General features: G+C 34.5%; 1 protein-coding gene across 4 annotated transcripts in view; it reads left to right on the top strand.

Annotated features, from left to right (window-relative positions):
- The window catches only part of SCAMP1 (secretory carrier membrane protein 1), a 126,392-nt gene that overhangs the window by 49,378 nt on the left and 60,750 nt on the right, over window positions 1–16,264 (top strand). For all 4 annotated transcript variants that reach the window (XM_027100758.1, XM_027100755.1, XM_027100756.1 and 1 more), the window contains exon 6: window positions 3,661–3,820. In XM_027100758.1, coding sequence (XP_026956559.1) covers window positions 3,661–3,820 — 160 coding nt within the window. The remainder of the gene's footprint in view (window positions 1–3,660; window positions 3,821–16,264) is intronic.

The following is a 16,264-nucleotide window of genomic DNA, read 5'->3' as shown; positions in this document are numbered from 1 at the left end:
TTTACCAGTTTTTTGTATGTACACAGAATTCCCACTTATTCTGTTGCATTTTTATTCCAAACAGCAGTCTCAGCCCCATTTAACATCATTGTGTCAGTAGGAGAGGTAGCTGTCATGACTTCTCATCTGCACAGTTGCTGGGTTAATGGACACATTGTGGAGTAAACTCTCATTGGAGGAAATTTGTACGTTCTTACTCTATGATTAGGGAGCCTCCCTCCACCAAATATATGAGATCATTTTCCTCAAAATCTTTTAGGAGTATTCTTCACATTTGTGAAACTGCTTTGGAATATGAGAAATGATTCCTTATGGATAGTACATTTTTAACTCTTAGTTTCTTTTGAGTTATGTTGTTAATCTGATTTCTTTGGTTAATCCTGAGTGTCAGTAGTATTACATATTTTTATTTTTAAAGGTTTTGATTTCATATATGTCCATATTAAACAACTCTTATTTAATCAATAAATCATAAAATATATGTAGATTATAAAATAATTATTTTCTTAATGAGCAGAAATTGGCCTCACATTTTAAGTATAAGTTCTTTGACTTTAGTGAAAAAACACTTTAAATGGGGGAGATGGGTGTTGGAAGAAAATTCTATAAGGAATTTAGTAAATAGAGATTGAATGGGGAAGATGATTAATTTTAACTGAATGGTTAACTGCTTTACCAATGCTGATTGTTTCAAAATAGGTCTGTTTTGTCTTAGAAATATATAACTTTCTGAGGTTCTTAGAAATAATATAGTTGGCTATAGTTTTTCCTAGCCCTATTCAGTTTGCAGATCTGTTAACTATTCAAAGAGGGCTCAAGATTCCATCCAGTTAAGGTTCCAATTTGAAGAAGCATTACCTGGAACAAAGTAGGATCTAGTGCTAGTTCAGCACTATCTCTAAATTTCATAGAATATAGGTTGTTTTAATAAATTATTTTCAAGAAGTGTCATCTTGTTACTGATTTTGGAGTTGACTGATGCTTTCACATTGTACTAATAATTATAACAAGAGATAACATTTATGGAGGATTTATCAATACTTTGTGCCAGGCACAGAACTAATCACTTTATATACATTATGTTATTAACTCTTAACCATGTTATGAAGCAGCTACTATATTATCTAGTATTATAGATTGGGAAACTAAAGCTTAGAGAATTTGAGGTAACTTGTCCAAGATTACACAGCAAGTAAGGTTGGGGTTGGATAGCTTGACTCTAGATCCCAGCGTCTAGATTTCCATGTTATACCACCTACAAAGTACCAAAATAAAGAAGTAATTTACATTTTAAACCCAAATATGATGAAGTTATGGTTTCAAAGTTACCTTACTTGAAGCAAATAATTTTCACTCTAAAGGAAAAGCAATTGAAGCAATTAGAAATACCGCTATGAAATGAATCTCAACCTCTTTGAGTATACTCTTGAATTTAAAGAGAAAGAAAAATATCCAGCTACATTAAAGACCACTTAGTGAGGAAGATAATATATTGTCCTAAATTTGTTTATTTTAGGTATCTATATTGTAATGCAGAACTTAGCAAGAAGAGTAATAGTTGCAAATTTAGATTCTAGTGACAGTTGCGAATTTAGGTCCACTAATACCAGATTTGAGTGCTTAATAAAGCAAATTGAAATTTTATAAGAAGGAGGGTCATTCAACTTGGAAATCATGTAAATGAAATGGCCTAAAATTTCCTTTAGTGTTTTACCTACACTTGGAATCCACCAAGTGGATTGGAATTGGATTGAAATTAGCAACATAGAATCATGCATTTCACATTACCTTGCCTTTCTATGTGTTTTTTGATCTCTATGTAAGTGTACTGATTGTTTAGTAAGTAGGCCTAGATGCTTCCTCTTCATTGGGGTACAAACAAATGACCTATTATTGATCATGGTTGTTGGTTACTATGAAAACACATATAGAAAAAATTTTAATAGATTACACAAAATTTAATTGATATTTTTATCTATACTTGGAAGAATTTTTGTGAACTTTAAAATACTCATACCGATATAGTCTGTCTTTTTTTTCTTAAACAGATTAGGAGATAAACCTTGAAAAGTTATTTCTTTGGAGGTTGAAATTTGAGTTAGAATGTTCTGAACATTTAAAACTTTTTTAGGCAATTGGATGCCATTTAATATTACAGAATAATATCTCACAATCTCTTGAATTCTGTTTTTAAGCCCTTAACAGAACTACTTTTATTTTGAGGTGAAGGATTTTGAGTAAATTTATTAGTAAGCTAGCTTTCATGAGTTAGAAATCCTAATGGGAATAAGTAAGTCTTTCCTGTGTAGTAGAATGGGGTGGAATTTTAAAGCTGGAAGAGCCTCCTGCATTTCTCCTGCTGAAAAATTGAAATGCACAGAGGTTGATTAGCTCGATATTATATCACTATAACCCAGGTGTTTTCATTCCTCCTCTGGAGCTCTTTCTCCTTCTGTGGAGTTTGTGTGTTTATCTGGTTGTTAGATGAGAGCAAATTTAGAGGCATCCTAGAATGTGTTTATACCTTGTTTCATTAAGTATTAATTTTATTTGATTAATAATTTAAAGAGATTTTAAAGTTTTTTTTAATGTATGTTGATTTTTAAAATTTACATTCACTTGGTTTTCCCTTTGTTATTTTTAATTAAAGTAGTGGCTTGTATATTTTTATTGTATTGGTAGTTTACATTAAACAGTATTTTAACTTTTGAAATAATTTCTTTCTTGTAATAAATTCAGCCTGTGAATAAATTTAAAAAATTCTTTAAAAAGTTATTAATTATAATGGGTAAATGTTGTTCTTTAGGATCATGGTGTCCTTAGATGTTACTCAGATTTTTGGGTTTTGGTCTGTCAGGGAAAGTAATTACTAACAGTACAGGAAGAATTTGCCAAGATCTATTTGTGTTAACGAAAAGAAAGATCTGCCACAGCAGGTAAAGTGCATCATAGTAAACTTCTTTTTTTTTTTTTAAATTAGTGTAATCCCCTACCAGAACATTGTTTTTAATCCCAGGACCTTAAAAAGTGGACAGCTTTATGAAGATGAGTTAATAATCCTTATAGATTGACTGTATAGTCACTGGAAGTTTCTGCTGTGTTAGTATTTTTAGTCCAATGATTCGAATTAATTTTATTGCTTAAAAATGTTACAGTGAGATTGCGCAGGGCACGTCTCTATTTTCTCTTCTCTTGTGTAGTTCACACTGCGAGGAGCCTGCAGCCCCATTCTGTAAAAATTATAGTTCTGAGTGTAGGATCTTTTTCCTCTCAAGTCCCGGTTCTTTTCCTGGCAGCCACTATTTTTCTGCTTGGGCCTTGAGTCAAGAGACACATCACATGTCATCACATGTTTCCTTCCCAGGGGAGAACCCCTTAAGGTTGTGCGTCTCTGGTTTAGCTGTGTAATTGCCCATTAGGAGAGGGCCAAAAGAATTTTTGCCAAACAGTGCATGTATTAGGACTCTTCTACCTGTGAATCCTCTGTTTTCAAATCAGACATGTAAGAAATAGCAACAATGTTTTGAAAAATACTAAATGGAAACATGGGGTAGAATACACTTGCTCTTAGGAAGTGTTTTTTCATTTATAATTTTTGTTGAATGAACACATAAATTGAATGTAAACATTTCTTTTCTATTTTGTTTTTTGATTCCACAGTCCATGCTGTAACACTGTTTCTAAATATCTTCGGATGCTTGGCTTGGTTTTGTGTTGATCCTCCAAGAGGGGTTGATTTTGGATTGAGTATCCTGTGGTTCTTGCTTTTTACTCCTTGTTCATTTGTCTGTTGGTACAGACCACTTTACGGAGCTTTCAGGTAAAATGTGTGTACTTTAAAATATGCTCTTTAAAACCTGTGAAGTAAATAATTTGTAGTACACCTTAAAGGGAAAAGTGACATATTTTCATTTTTCATATTTTTTATTATTGTATAATATACCTTCAGAAAAGTCCGTATATAACATCTCTGTGTATTAAGTCCGTATATAACATGCTCTTGTATTCATTTGACTTTGTAACAAATAATATCCCATTCTTTTCTCCCACTTGAGAAAAAGATCAAACATGAAAATGAATGAGGGAAAAATGAGAACAATCTTAGGTCTTAATATTTGTAAAAGATTCTATTCCATATGATACATTTGACTTTAAAGAAAATTTTACTTTTTATTCTCCCCTTCAGAAAAAATCAGGAGTGGTGATTACAGCCTAATTTTTAAATGAACCTAGGTAGCCTAGGTAGGGTGAATATACATGTGATATTTAAAGTGAGTCACTTTTCACCTGGCAAGTTGGTAATTATTTTCTGTGGAAATTCATTTTTGGTTTTTCAAAATGCAGTAACGTTTTAAAACTGTTTAGACTATAAGATTAACTATACTACTTTGCATGGTATATTTTAATCAACGGTTAGGATTAACATTTCTTAAATGCGTGTTCTGTGGGGTATTACTAGGTGTTGTAGAAAAAAAAGTTCATTAGCTTAAGTTTGGGAACAGTGGGATAATAAAATTAAATAAGTTTCTTCATTTCAGAATTTCTTAGACTTCTTTAAGAGCCTCATGTGCTTTGTGATATGACCATGGAACCATTATTTGTGCGTGTGTGTTGAGTACCTTGTTGGACTCTTGCTTTAGGAAATAAACATTGGGAGATGCTGATTTAGATGATAGCCCTAGATGAGTCCATGTATTCAATTGTTTATCAACTTATTTTTATTTGAGTAAACTCATTTATGAATAATAAACCTCTTTCAGCTCTCATGTATGAGGAGCAGCATTACTAGGAAATAGGCATGTATTGTGCAGATGATATATTAGGGAAATTAGAGGGCCACATTCAGTTGTTTAACTTTTTTTCGCTATTTGAACAAAAAATTCCTTTGATTATTCAGAATGTGTATCACCACCCCCATCCCCCAAAGCCCTGCCAAATGAAATTAGAAACGCAGATAGGTAAACAGAAAACGAAAAAGGAGAAGGGGGAAGATTAGGGAATTTGGAGAAAAAAGATGTCATTCAACAGAAAACTAAATTGGTTAGAAATGGAACGAAGGGAAGAAAATAGATGGGAGGAGGGTAAGGGAGGAAAATCTTTGGATCTAATGGAACATGAGAGGTTGGTTATCAAGGAATGGGGAGGGGCACCCCTATAGATGTAGGTTGGAGAAGAATAAAAGGGACCTATTTACTCCTTGCGTGAACAGGAGGAGAGTTACTGCTGCTCTTTTCCTTGTTATCTAAGTCTGGCTCACAAGTTTTTTAATTTTTTGACATGTGGCCTCTGCTTGCCTACTTCCATCGTGTTACCAGTGTATCTGTAATGATGCTTGTGGGTGGGAATGGGGATGTCTTTGGGACTTTGAAAATGACCTGAAACTAGAGACTTTGAATTTTAAGCCTTCTGTGACAAATGTAGCCAGAACAAACTATAAAAAGCCAGTTTTCTGCCATTTATCACTTGAAGTCACTTGGTTCCTTTTATTCCCTTTCTTTGCCAGTGGAAATAAAAATGCTTTGTGGAACATTTTTACTTCTGGCATTATTAACCCCTGGGCTAAATCCTTAGCTGCATCTCAACCCTTTAGAGTATATGTATCACAAATATGTTAATTATCTGGGCTTTACTGTTTGGAGCAGAACTGAGAGGAATAGTTTTTTTAGGGGAAAGTTGAAAGTATTTTAAATCATTAATTAATATACCTTCTCAGCGTATAACTTTGGCATTTTCTTCACCCAGATTGCCAGTGGTTTCTGGGTCTTTTAAGTCTCTTCTGAAGTATCTGGTAAAGTTTTTTAAACATCTACTGATGACAGATTTCTCCCTTAAATATGGAAATCTTAAACCAGATACATTGGATATGATTATTTCTATTAAATACAGGGTTTTAAATAGACTTTACGTATTCACATAAGTGCTTTATTTGAGATCAATTTTGACAGGGATTACTGCCTTTTGAGAAGGGGCAGAGTCACAGGATGTGCAAGTGTTTCATATTCTGTTTCAAGACTGATGATTAAGAAATGAAACACAAGCATCTGAACATATTACGTCAGTAGAAAATGGGTAACTAAAATCTTTTAGGCCAGATGCACATATTTCTTAAACCAAGTTGTTATTGAAAGCATTTAGTTTTTATTAATCAGACTCTGGAATGAAGCTAAAGTGCTTTTTAAAAGTTTTTCAAGTTTATTCTTCTCTGGCTAATGATGTATTTGCCTCTATTGCCATGTTTAAATACCTACTGTGAACTTGATTTCTTCAGGTTTCCCTAGAAGTGAAGAAAAGAATGGTAAGCAATAAGAAAAACATGGCAGGGATTGATTTTAGAATAAACCAGTCATTGCAAACATACAAGTTAGAGGGACATTAGGTCTGAGAATGTGATCAGATTTTTTTTTAGTTGTCTGGTGAATTTTTTTCCCCCCTTGTAGATAGGTGGTAATTCCAAGTTTCTAGAGTAGCTGTTAGCTTTGTCGTGGGGTGCCGAAAATAACTAGAGGGCATATTAGGAAGTCTTTATTCTAGAATGATCAGTTCTTTGTTTTTTGTCCCTTAGTCAGTTGAAGTTGCATTTGTAATTGCCATATACAGTTTATCTCCTTCTTTGCCTCCCTGTTGACTCATAATCTAAAAGTAAATCCTTTTTAAAGGTTAATAGTTAACTTTGTTATCAAGAATTTGTTGTAGTTTGCTTAATAACATGATGGCTGAGTAAACCTTTGTATATTAACTCTTAAGCTGGGAAGAAAAATATAATTGTTTTAACTGAATTATAAAATGCCTTTAGATGGAGTTAAAGTATTTGCTAGTAGCTTTAGAGCCTACTGAAAAAATTTAAAGCTACATTTAAGTGATTATAATCAATAATCTCATATACTAAATCATACTGATAATTACATTTAATGATTTTAAAATGTGATAAAGGTTGATTCTCTTTAGGAATAATCACTTTAAAATTAGTTACCATGCATGAGAAGTTGGTTTTCCAGTGTCATCTGAGTTTCTGTTTCAGTATTTCATTTGCAAGTTTGTTATTGAGTTCACTTGATGCTCTTAGGGAGATGTTAAGATAAATAACTAATGATTGTAAAGCAGTTAGAAAATAAGTACTAAGGTTTAAATTAATCACTCACTGAATACAGACAGTATATATTAGGCTGGAGATACAAAGAAGACATGGTACTTGCCCTGTAGAAATATATAATATATAAATGAGTTTAAAAGTAGGTATTACTGAAACTTTGGCTAGTAGAATTTATACATTAAAACAGAGTAATATTCAAACACCCCCAACATTTGAAATACAGAGTAATTTAATACTGGTATCATACCTGTGATATATCTCTAAATAGAAGATTAGTATTTTCAAGTGAGTCTTCTTGGATTATCTTTTTGAGGATTTAAGTTTTTAATAAACATTCTTCTCTGAAATCAGAAAAAAACCCCCCAAGACCTTGTTTTTACTGGAACCATTGAAATATCAGAATGTCCATGAAAAAGATGAGTTTTAAACTGTATAAAATACTGTTCTATATGAATATGACTTCTCTTAGTGTTACTGAACCAAACTTGGGTCCACTCACCTGTGTGCAGTAAAGCCAATCTACTGCCACTGGGTTGTGGTGAAGGAAAGTGCAGCATTTATTGTAAAGGTACCACACAAGGAGAACGGGTGGCTCATGCTCAAAAACCCCTGAACTCCCTGAAGTGTTTCAGCAAAACATTTTGAAAGGCAAGGTGAGGGAAGGGTGTCCCAGGGTATGTGATCAGCTCACACACAATTCTCTGACTGGTTGTTGGTGATGTAACAGGGGTTAACGTTATCAATCCTTAGGCACCAGTAGGTCTGGGGGCTACATGCTCATGCTTGTCAAGTAGTTAATTTCTTCTATTTGGTGGTAGTTTTAGCATCTATAAAACAACCCCAGAAGTGTGCATCAGATATTATTATCTAGGTACTTCAGAGAGGAGCTACAGTGGAGGATATGAGGGAATGAATGGTCTGTCCCTGGAAGGCCCCATAGGGTCCTGCTCAGTTACATTAGTTTTCAACCAAGAAGCTCCTTTTACTGATATATGCAAAGAACTTTGACCTCCCTGAATTAATCCCATTGCCTGAATCTGAAGGAGAATTTTATAGAGAAGTTTCAAGCGTATGTGCTTTTCAAAATTAAGTTTATTAGGTATCAGAATTAAACTCAGAGTTGTCATTTTGTCATTTACATATTTTTTAAAAGACTAACTTTATTCTTAATTTTATGCTTCCACAAATCACCAGGCATTATGTAAATACTTTAAAATATTAGGTAATTATTAATGAAGCAGTGTTTTGTTGAAAAAGTATGATTATTGGAAACAGACTGAGAAAGGGTTAGAATTCTGGCTTCCCCACTTAAAAGCTGTGTGCTGTTATGAAAATGCAGTAAAACCTCTCAGTGCCTCAGGTTTTTGAGTGTAAATTGGGCATAACATTTGCAGAGTTGATAAGAAGATTAGAGATAATATGTACAAAATATTTGTCTTTAAAGATGGTCAACAAATGGTAGCTGGGATGTTTTATATTTTTGTTTTTGTTAGGTTTTATCATTTACTTTTGATGATCCATAAAACCATTACTTGTTATAAGTTATTTTTTGCTGCTTTTAGTTCATTGTCCTTTGGTACCCCAGTCTAACCTGGAGGAAATCATAATGTACACTAAAGTGTATGTAGGTTCTTTGTATTGCTTGATAAAAATAAACTTTAAAAAATGTTGTCTGGAGCAGAACCAAGAAGAACTACAATCCTGCAGCCTGTGGAACAAAAACCACATTCACAGAAAGATAGACAAGATGAAAAGGCAGAGGGCTATGTACCAGATGAAGGAACAAGATAAAACCCCAGACAAACAACTAAATGAAGTGGAGATAGGGAACCTTCCAGAAAAAGAATTCAGAATAATGATAGTGAAGATGATCCAGGACCTCGGAAAAAGAATGGAGGCAAAGATTGAGCAGATGCAAGAAATGTTCAACAAAGACCTAGAAGAATTAAAGAACAAACAAACAGAGATGAACAATAGAGTAACTGTAAATGAAAACTACACTAGAAGGAATCAATAGCAGAATAATTGAGGCAGAAGAACGGATAAGTGACCTGGAAGACAGGATGGTGGAAGTCACTGCTGCGGAACAGAATAAAGAAAAAAGAATGAAAAGAAATGAAGACAGCCTAAGAGACCTCTGGGACAACATTAAACACCAACAACATTCGCATTATAGGGGTCCCAGAAGGAGAAAAGAGAGAGAAAGGACCTGAGAAAATATTGGAAGAGATTATAGTCAAAAACTTCCCTAACATGGGAAAGGAAATAGCCACCCAAGTCCAGGAAGCACAGAGAGTCCCATACAGGATAAACTCAAGGAGAAACACGCCAAGACACATAGAAATCAAATTGGCAAAAGTTAAAGACAGAGAAAAATTATTGAAAGCAGCAAGGGAAAAATGACAAATAACATACAAGGGAACTCCCATAAGGCTAAAAGCTGATTTCTCAGCAGAAGCTCTACAAGCCAGAAGAGAGTGGTGTGACATATTTAAAGTGATGAAAGGGAAGAACCTACACCAAGATTACTCTACCCGGCAACAATCTCATTCAGATTTGATGGAGAAATCAAAAGCTTTACAGACAAGCAAAAGCTAAGAGAATTCAGCACCACCAAACCAGCTCTACAACAAATGCTAAAGGAACTTCTCTAAGTGGGAAACACAAGAGAAGAAAAGGACCTGCAAAAACAAACCCAAAACAATTAAGAAAATGGTAACAGGAACATACATATCGATAACTACCTTAAACGTGAATGGATTAAATGCTCCAACCAAAAGACACAGGCTTGCTGAATAGATACAAAAACAAGACCCATCTATATGCTGTCTACAGGAGACCCATTTCAGACCTAGGGACACATACAGATTGAAAGTGAGGGGATGGAAAAAGATATTCCATGCAAATGGAAATCAAAAGAAAGCTGGAGTAGCAATACTCATATCAAATAAAATAGACTTTAAAATAAAAAATGTTACAAGAGACAAGGAAGGACACTACATAATGATCAAGGGATCAATCCAAGAAGAAGATATAACAGTTATAAATATATATGCACCCAGCATAGGAGCACCTCAATACATAAGGCAACTGCTAACAGCTATAAAAGAGGAAATCGATAGTAACACAATAATAGTGGGCGACTTTAACACCTCACTTACACCAATGGACAGAGCATCCAAACATAAAATTAATAAGGAAACACAAGCTTTAAATGACATAATAGACCAGATAGATTTAATTGATATTTATAGGACATTCCATCCAAAACCAGCAGATTATACTTTCTTCTCAAGTGCGCACGGAACATTCTCCAGGATAGATCAAATCTTGGGTAACAAATCAAGCCTCAGTAAATTTAAGAAAACTGAAATCATATCAAGCATCTTTTCTGACCACAACGCTATGAGATTAGAAATCAATTACAGGGAAAAAACACGTAAAAAACACCAACACATGGAGGCTAAACAATATGTTACTAAATAACCAAGAGATCACTGAAGAAATCAAAGGGGAAATAAAAAAATACCTAGAGACAAATGACAGTGAAAACACGACGATCCAAAACCTATGGGATGCAGCAAAGGCAGTTCTAAGAGGGAAGTTTATAGCTATACAAGCCTACACCAAGAAACAAGAAAAATCTCAAACCATCTAACTTTACACCTAAAGGAACTAGAGAAAGAAGAACAAACAAAACCCAAAGTTAGCAGAAGGAAAGAGATCATAAAGATTAGAGCAGAAATAAATGAAATAGAAACAAAGAAAACAATAGTAAAGATCAATAAAACTAAAAGCTGGTTCTTTGAGAAGATAAACAAATTTGATAAACCATTAGCCAGACTCATCAAGAAAAAGAGGGAGAGGACTCAAATCAGTAAAATTAGAAATGAAAAAGGAAAGTTACAACAGACACTGCAGAAATACAAGCATCCTAAGAGACTACTACAAGCAAATCTGTGCCAATAAAATGGACAACCTGGAAGAAGTGGACAAATTCTTAGAAAGGTATAACCTTCCAAGACTGAACCAGGAAGAAATAGAAAATATGAACAGACCAGTCACAAGTAATGAAATTGAAACTGTGATTAAAAATCTTCGAACAAACAAAAGTCCAGGACCAGATGGTTTCACAGGTGAATTCTTTCAAACGTTTAGAATAAAGAGCTAACGCCCATCCTTCTCAAACTCTTCCAAAAAATTTGCTGAGGAAGGAACACTCCCAAACTCATTCTATGAGACCACCATCACCTTTATACCAAAACCAGACAAAGATACTACAAAAATAGAAAATTACAGACCAATATCACTGATGAATATAGATGCAAAAATCCTCAACAAAATACTAGCAAACAGAATCCAACAACACATTAAAAGGATCATACACTGTGATGAAGTGGAATTTATCCCAGGGATGCAAGGATTCTTCAGTATATGCAAATCAATCAATGTGATACACCATATTAACAAATTGAGGAAGAAAGACCATATGATCATCTCAAGAGATACAGAAAAAGCTTTTGACAAAATTCAACACCAGTTTATGATAAAAAACTCTCCTGAAAATAGGCATAGAGGGAACCTACCTCAACATAATGAAGGCCATATATGACAAACCCACAGCAAACATTATTCTCAGTGGTGAAATACTGAAAGCATTTCCTCTAAGATCAGGAACAAGACAAGGATGTCCACTCTCACCACTATTATTCAACATAGTTTTGGAAGTCCTAGTCACGGCAATCAGAGAAGAAAAAGAAAGAAAAGGAATACAAATTGGAAAAGAAGAAGTAAAACTGTCCCTGTTTGCAGATGACATGATACTATACATAGAGAATCCTAAAGATGCCACCAGCAAGCTACTAGAGCTAATCAATGAATTTGGTAAAGTTGCAGGATACAAAATTAATGCACAGAAATCTCTTGCATTCCTATACACTAATGATGAAAAATCTGAAAGAGAAATTATGGAAACACTCCCATTTACCACTGCAACAAAAAGAATAAAATACCTAGGAATAAACCTACCTAGGGAGACAAAAGAACTGTAGGCAGAAAACTATAAGACGCTGATGAAAGAAATTAAAGATGATGCTAACAGATGGAGAAATATACCATGTTCTTGGATTGGAAGAATCAATATTGTGCAAATGACTATAACTACCCAAAGCAATCTACAGATTCAGCGCAATCCCTATCAAATTACCAATGGCATTTTTTACGGAAGTAGAACAAAAAATCTTAAAATTTGTATGGAAACACAAAAGACCCCGAATAGCCAAAGCAGTCTTGAGGGAAAAAAACGGAGCTGGAGGGATCAGACTCCCTGACTTCAGACTATACTACAAAGCTACAGTAATCAAGATAATATGGTACTGGCACAAAAACAGAAACATAGATCAATGGAACAAGATAGAAAGCCCAGAGATAAAGCCACGCACCTATGGCCAACTAATCTATGACAAAGGAGGTAAGGATATACAATGGAGAAAAGACAGTCTCTTCAATAAGTGGTGCTGGGAAAACTGGGCAACTACGTGTAAAAGAATGAAATTAGAACACTCCCTAACACTGTACACAAAAATAAACTCAAAATGGATTAGAGACCTAAATGTAAGACCGGACACTATAAAACTCTTAGAGGAAAACATAGGAAGAACACTCTTTGACATAAATCACAGCAAGATCTTTTTTGATCCACCTCCTAGAGTAATGGAAATAAAAACAAAAATAAACAAATGGGACCTAATGAAACTTCAAAGCTTTTGCACAGCAAAGGAGACCATAAACAAGACAAAAAGACAACCCTCAGAATGGGAGAAAATATTTGCAAATGAATCAACAGACAAAGGATTAATCTCCAAAATATATCAACAGCTCATGCAGTTCAATATGAAAAAAACAAACCAATCTAAAAATGGGCAGAAGAGCTAAATAGACATTTCTCCAAAGAAGACATAAAGATAGCCAAGAAGCACATGAAAAGCTGCTCAACATCACTAATTATTAGAGAAATGGAAATCAAAACTACAATGAGGTATCACCTCACACCAGTTAGAATGGGCATCATCAGAGAATCTACGAACAACAAATGCTGGAGAGGGTGTGGAGAAAAGGGAACCCTCTTGCACTGTTGCTGGGAATGTAAATTGATACAGCTATTATGGAGAGCAGTATGGAGGTTCCTTAAAAAACTAAAAATAGAATTACCATATGACCCAGCAATCCCACTACTGGGCGTATACCTAGAGAAAACCATAATTCAAGATGACACATGCACCCCAATGTTCACTGCAGCAGTATTTACAATAGCCGGGTCATGGAAGCAACGTAAATGCCCATCGACAGATGAATGGATAAAGAAGTTGTGGTACATATATACAATGGAATATTACTCAGCCATGAAAAGGAACGAAATTGGGTCATTTGTTGAGACGTGGGTGGATCTAGAGAGTGTCATACAGAGTGAAGTAAGTCAGAAAGAGAAAAACAAATATCATATATTAATGCATATATGTGGAACGTATAAAAATGGTACAGATGATCCGGTTTGCAGGGCAGAAATTGAGATACAGATGTAGAGAACAAACGTATGGACACCAAAGGGGGAAAGTGGCGGGGGTGGTGGTGGTGGTGGTGTGATGAATTGGGTGATTGGGATTGACATGTATACACTGACATGTATACCCTCTAAGAACCTGCTGTGTATAAAAAAAAAAAAGTTGACTGAAATGATATTTGTATTTCTGTACATGGTTATGTGCCTGTGATCAATGGGAAGAATATACAAAAATACAGCTAATAAAGAGAGTTGTAAAAAAAAATGTGTGATAATCTAGTCTTTTAAGTGGAGTTTTTGTGTATTTATGTTTGATGTAATTACACTTATGTAATTACATTAAAATTATATGTAATTTGGTTACATTTTTGTTTATCTTTAATGATGTACATGGATTTATATCTAATATTTATAGCTACTATTTACCATATAAAACATCTGTTAAATACCTTTTTCTTTCTTTACCTTTTAGATTAATAAAGTATTATTCTATTTTTCATCTATTCTTTTATCATTGTCTCTTATTATAGGTCTACAGACAATGAATTCCCTCAAATTTTGTTTGAAAACATTTTCATTTCACCTTCATTTTTTAGCTTTACTGAGGTATAACTGAAAAAATTGTAATATAAGGTATACAACATGGTGCTTTGATATTCATACACATTGTGAGAGCCTTACCACAATTGAGTTAACACATCCATCACCTCACATACTTACCTTTTCTTTCCTTACAATGTACTCTTCTAGCAAATTTCAGTGATAGAATACAGTATTATCAACTATAGTCACTAGGTTCTACATTAGATTCTTAGACCTTATTCATCTTAAAAGTTTGTATCCTTTTACCAACTTCTCCCCATTTACTCCAGTCCCTGGTAATCACCATTGTACTCTGTGTTTCTATGAGTTCTACTTTGTTTTAAAAAAATTCTGCATATAAGTGATACCATGAACTATTTATCTTTCTCTGTCTGGCTTACTTCACTTAGTTTAGTAAGGTTCATTCATGTTGTTGGAAATGGCAGGATTTCCTTCTTTTTTAAGGCTGAATAATATTCCGTTTTATTTATATACATACTATATATGTATACACACACACACTACATTTCCTTTATCCATTCTTGCATCAGTGGACATTTAGGTTGTTTCCATACCTTGGCTGTTATGAACAATGCTGCAATGAAAATGGGATTACAAATATCTCTTCCAGATAACGATTTCATTTCCTTCAGATAAATACCCAGAAGTGGAATTGCTGGATCATATGGTAGTTCTACTTTTAACTTTTTGAAGAATCTCCATAGCCTTTTCCACAGTGGCTGCACCAGTTTACATTTCCATGAAGTGCTCAGGCGTTCCCTTTTCTCGTCTTCCTCACCAACACTTCTTATTTCTTGTCTTTTTGATAGTAGCCATTCTAACAGACATGAGGTGATATCTCATTGTGGTTTTGATTTGCTTTTATGTGATGATTAGCGATGTTAAGCATCTTTTTGTGTATCTGTTGGCCATCTGTGTGTCTTCGTTTGAAAAATATCTATTCAGATTTTCTGCCCACTTTTTAATTGGATTGTTAGGGGGTTTTTTGGTATTGAGTTGTATGAGATTTTTTAATATATTTTGGATATTAACCCCTTATTATTATATGATTTGCAAATATTTTCTCCCATTTGGTAGATTTCATTTTGTTGACGATTTCTTGTGCTGTACAGAACTTTTTTTTTTTTAAGATTTTTTTTTACAGGTCAGGTCTTTTATTTACTTATTTTTGGCTGCGTTGTTGCGCGTGGGCTCTCTAGTTGAGGTGAGCGGGGGCTACTCTTCGTTTGCAGTGTGTGAGCTTCTCATTGCGGTGGCTTCTCTTGTTGAGTAGCATGGGCTCTAGGTGCACGGGCTTCAGTAGTTGTGGCATGTGGGCTCAGTAGTTGTAGCTCGCAGGCTCTAGAGTGCAAGCTCAGTAGGTGTGGTGCACGGGCTTAGTTGCTCCATGGTATGTGGGATCTTCCTGGACCAGGGATCGAACCTGTGTTCCCTGTATTGGTAGGCAGATTCTTAACCACTGCCTCACCAGGGAAGTCCTGAGAAGCTTTTTTATTTGATGTAGTTCTACTTGTTGATTTTTGCTTCTGGTGTCAAGTCCAAAAAATCATTGCCAAGACTGACGTTGAGGAGCTTACCACCTATGTTTTCTTCTAGGAGTTTTATTGTTTCAGGTCTTATGGTCATGTTTTTAATCCATTTTGAGTTAATTTTTGTGTATGGTTTAAAATAGTGGTCCAGTTTCATTCTTTTGTATGTGGCTGTCCAGTTTTCCCAGCACCATTTATGGAAGAGACTGTCCTTTCCCCCATTTGATATTCTTGGCTCCTTTGTAGAATGTTAATTAACCATATATATGTGGGTTTATTTCTGGGCTCTCTGTTCTGTTCCATTGATCTATGTGTGTGTCTTTGTGCCGGTACCATACTGTTTTGATTACTATAGCTTTGAAATATAGTTTGAAGTCAGGGAGCATGATTCCTCCAGCTTTGTTCTCCTTTCTCAAAGTTGCTTTGGCTACTTAGGATCTATTTAAGTTTCATACAAGTTTTATAATTGTTTGTTCTATTTCT

Source organism: Aethalodelphis obliquidens, unplaced genomic scaffold, assembly GCF_003676395.1.
Source record: "Aethalodelphis obliquidens isolate GAN/ISIS:26980383/991018 unplaced genomic scaffold, ASM367639v1 scaffold4, whole genome shotgun sequence".
Lineage (NCBI taxonomy): Eukaryota > Metazoa > Chordata > Mammalia > Artiodactyla > Delphinidae > Aethalodelphis > Aethalodelphis obliquidens.
Note: the sequence above shows the minus strand (reverse complement) of the source record. Positions and strands in the feature narration are given on the sequence as shown.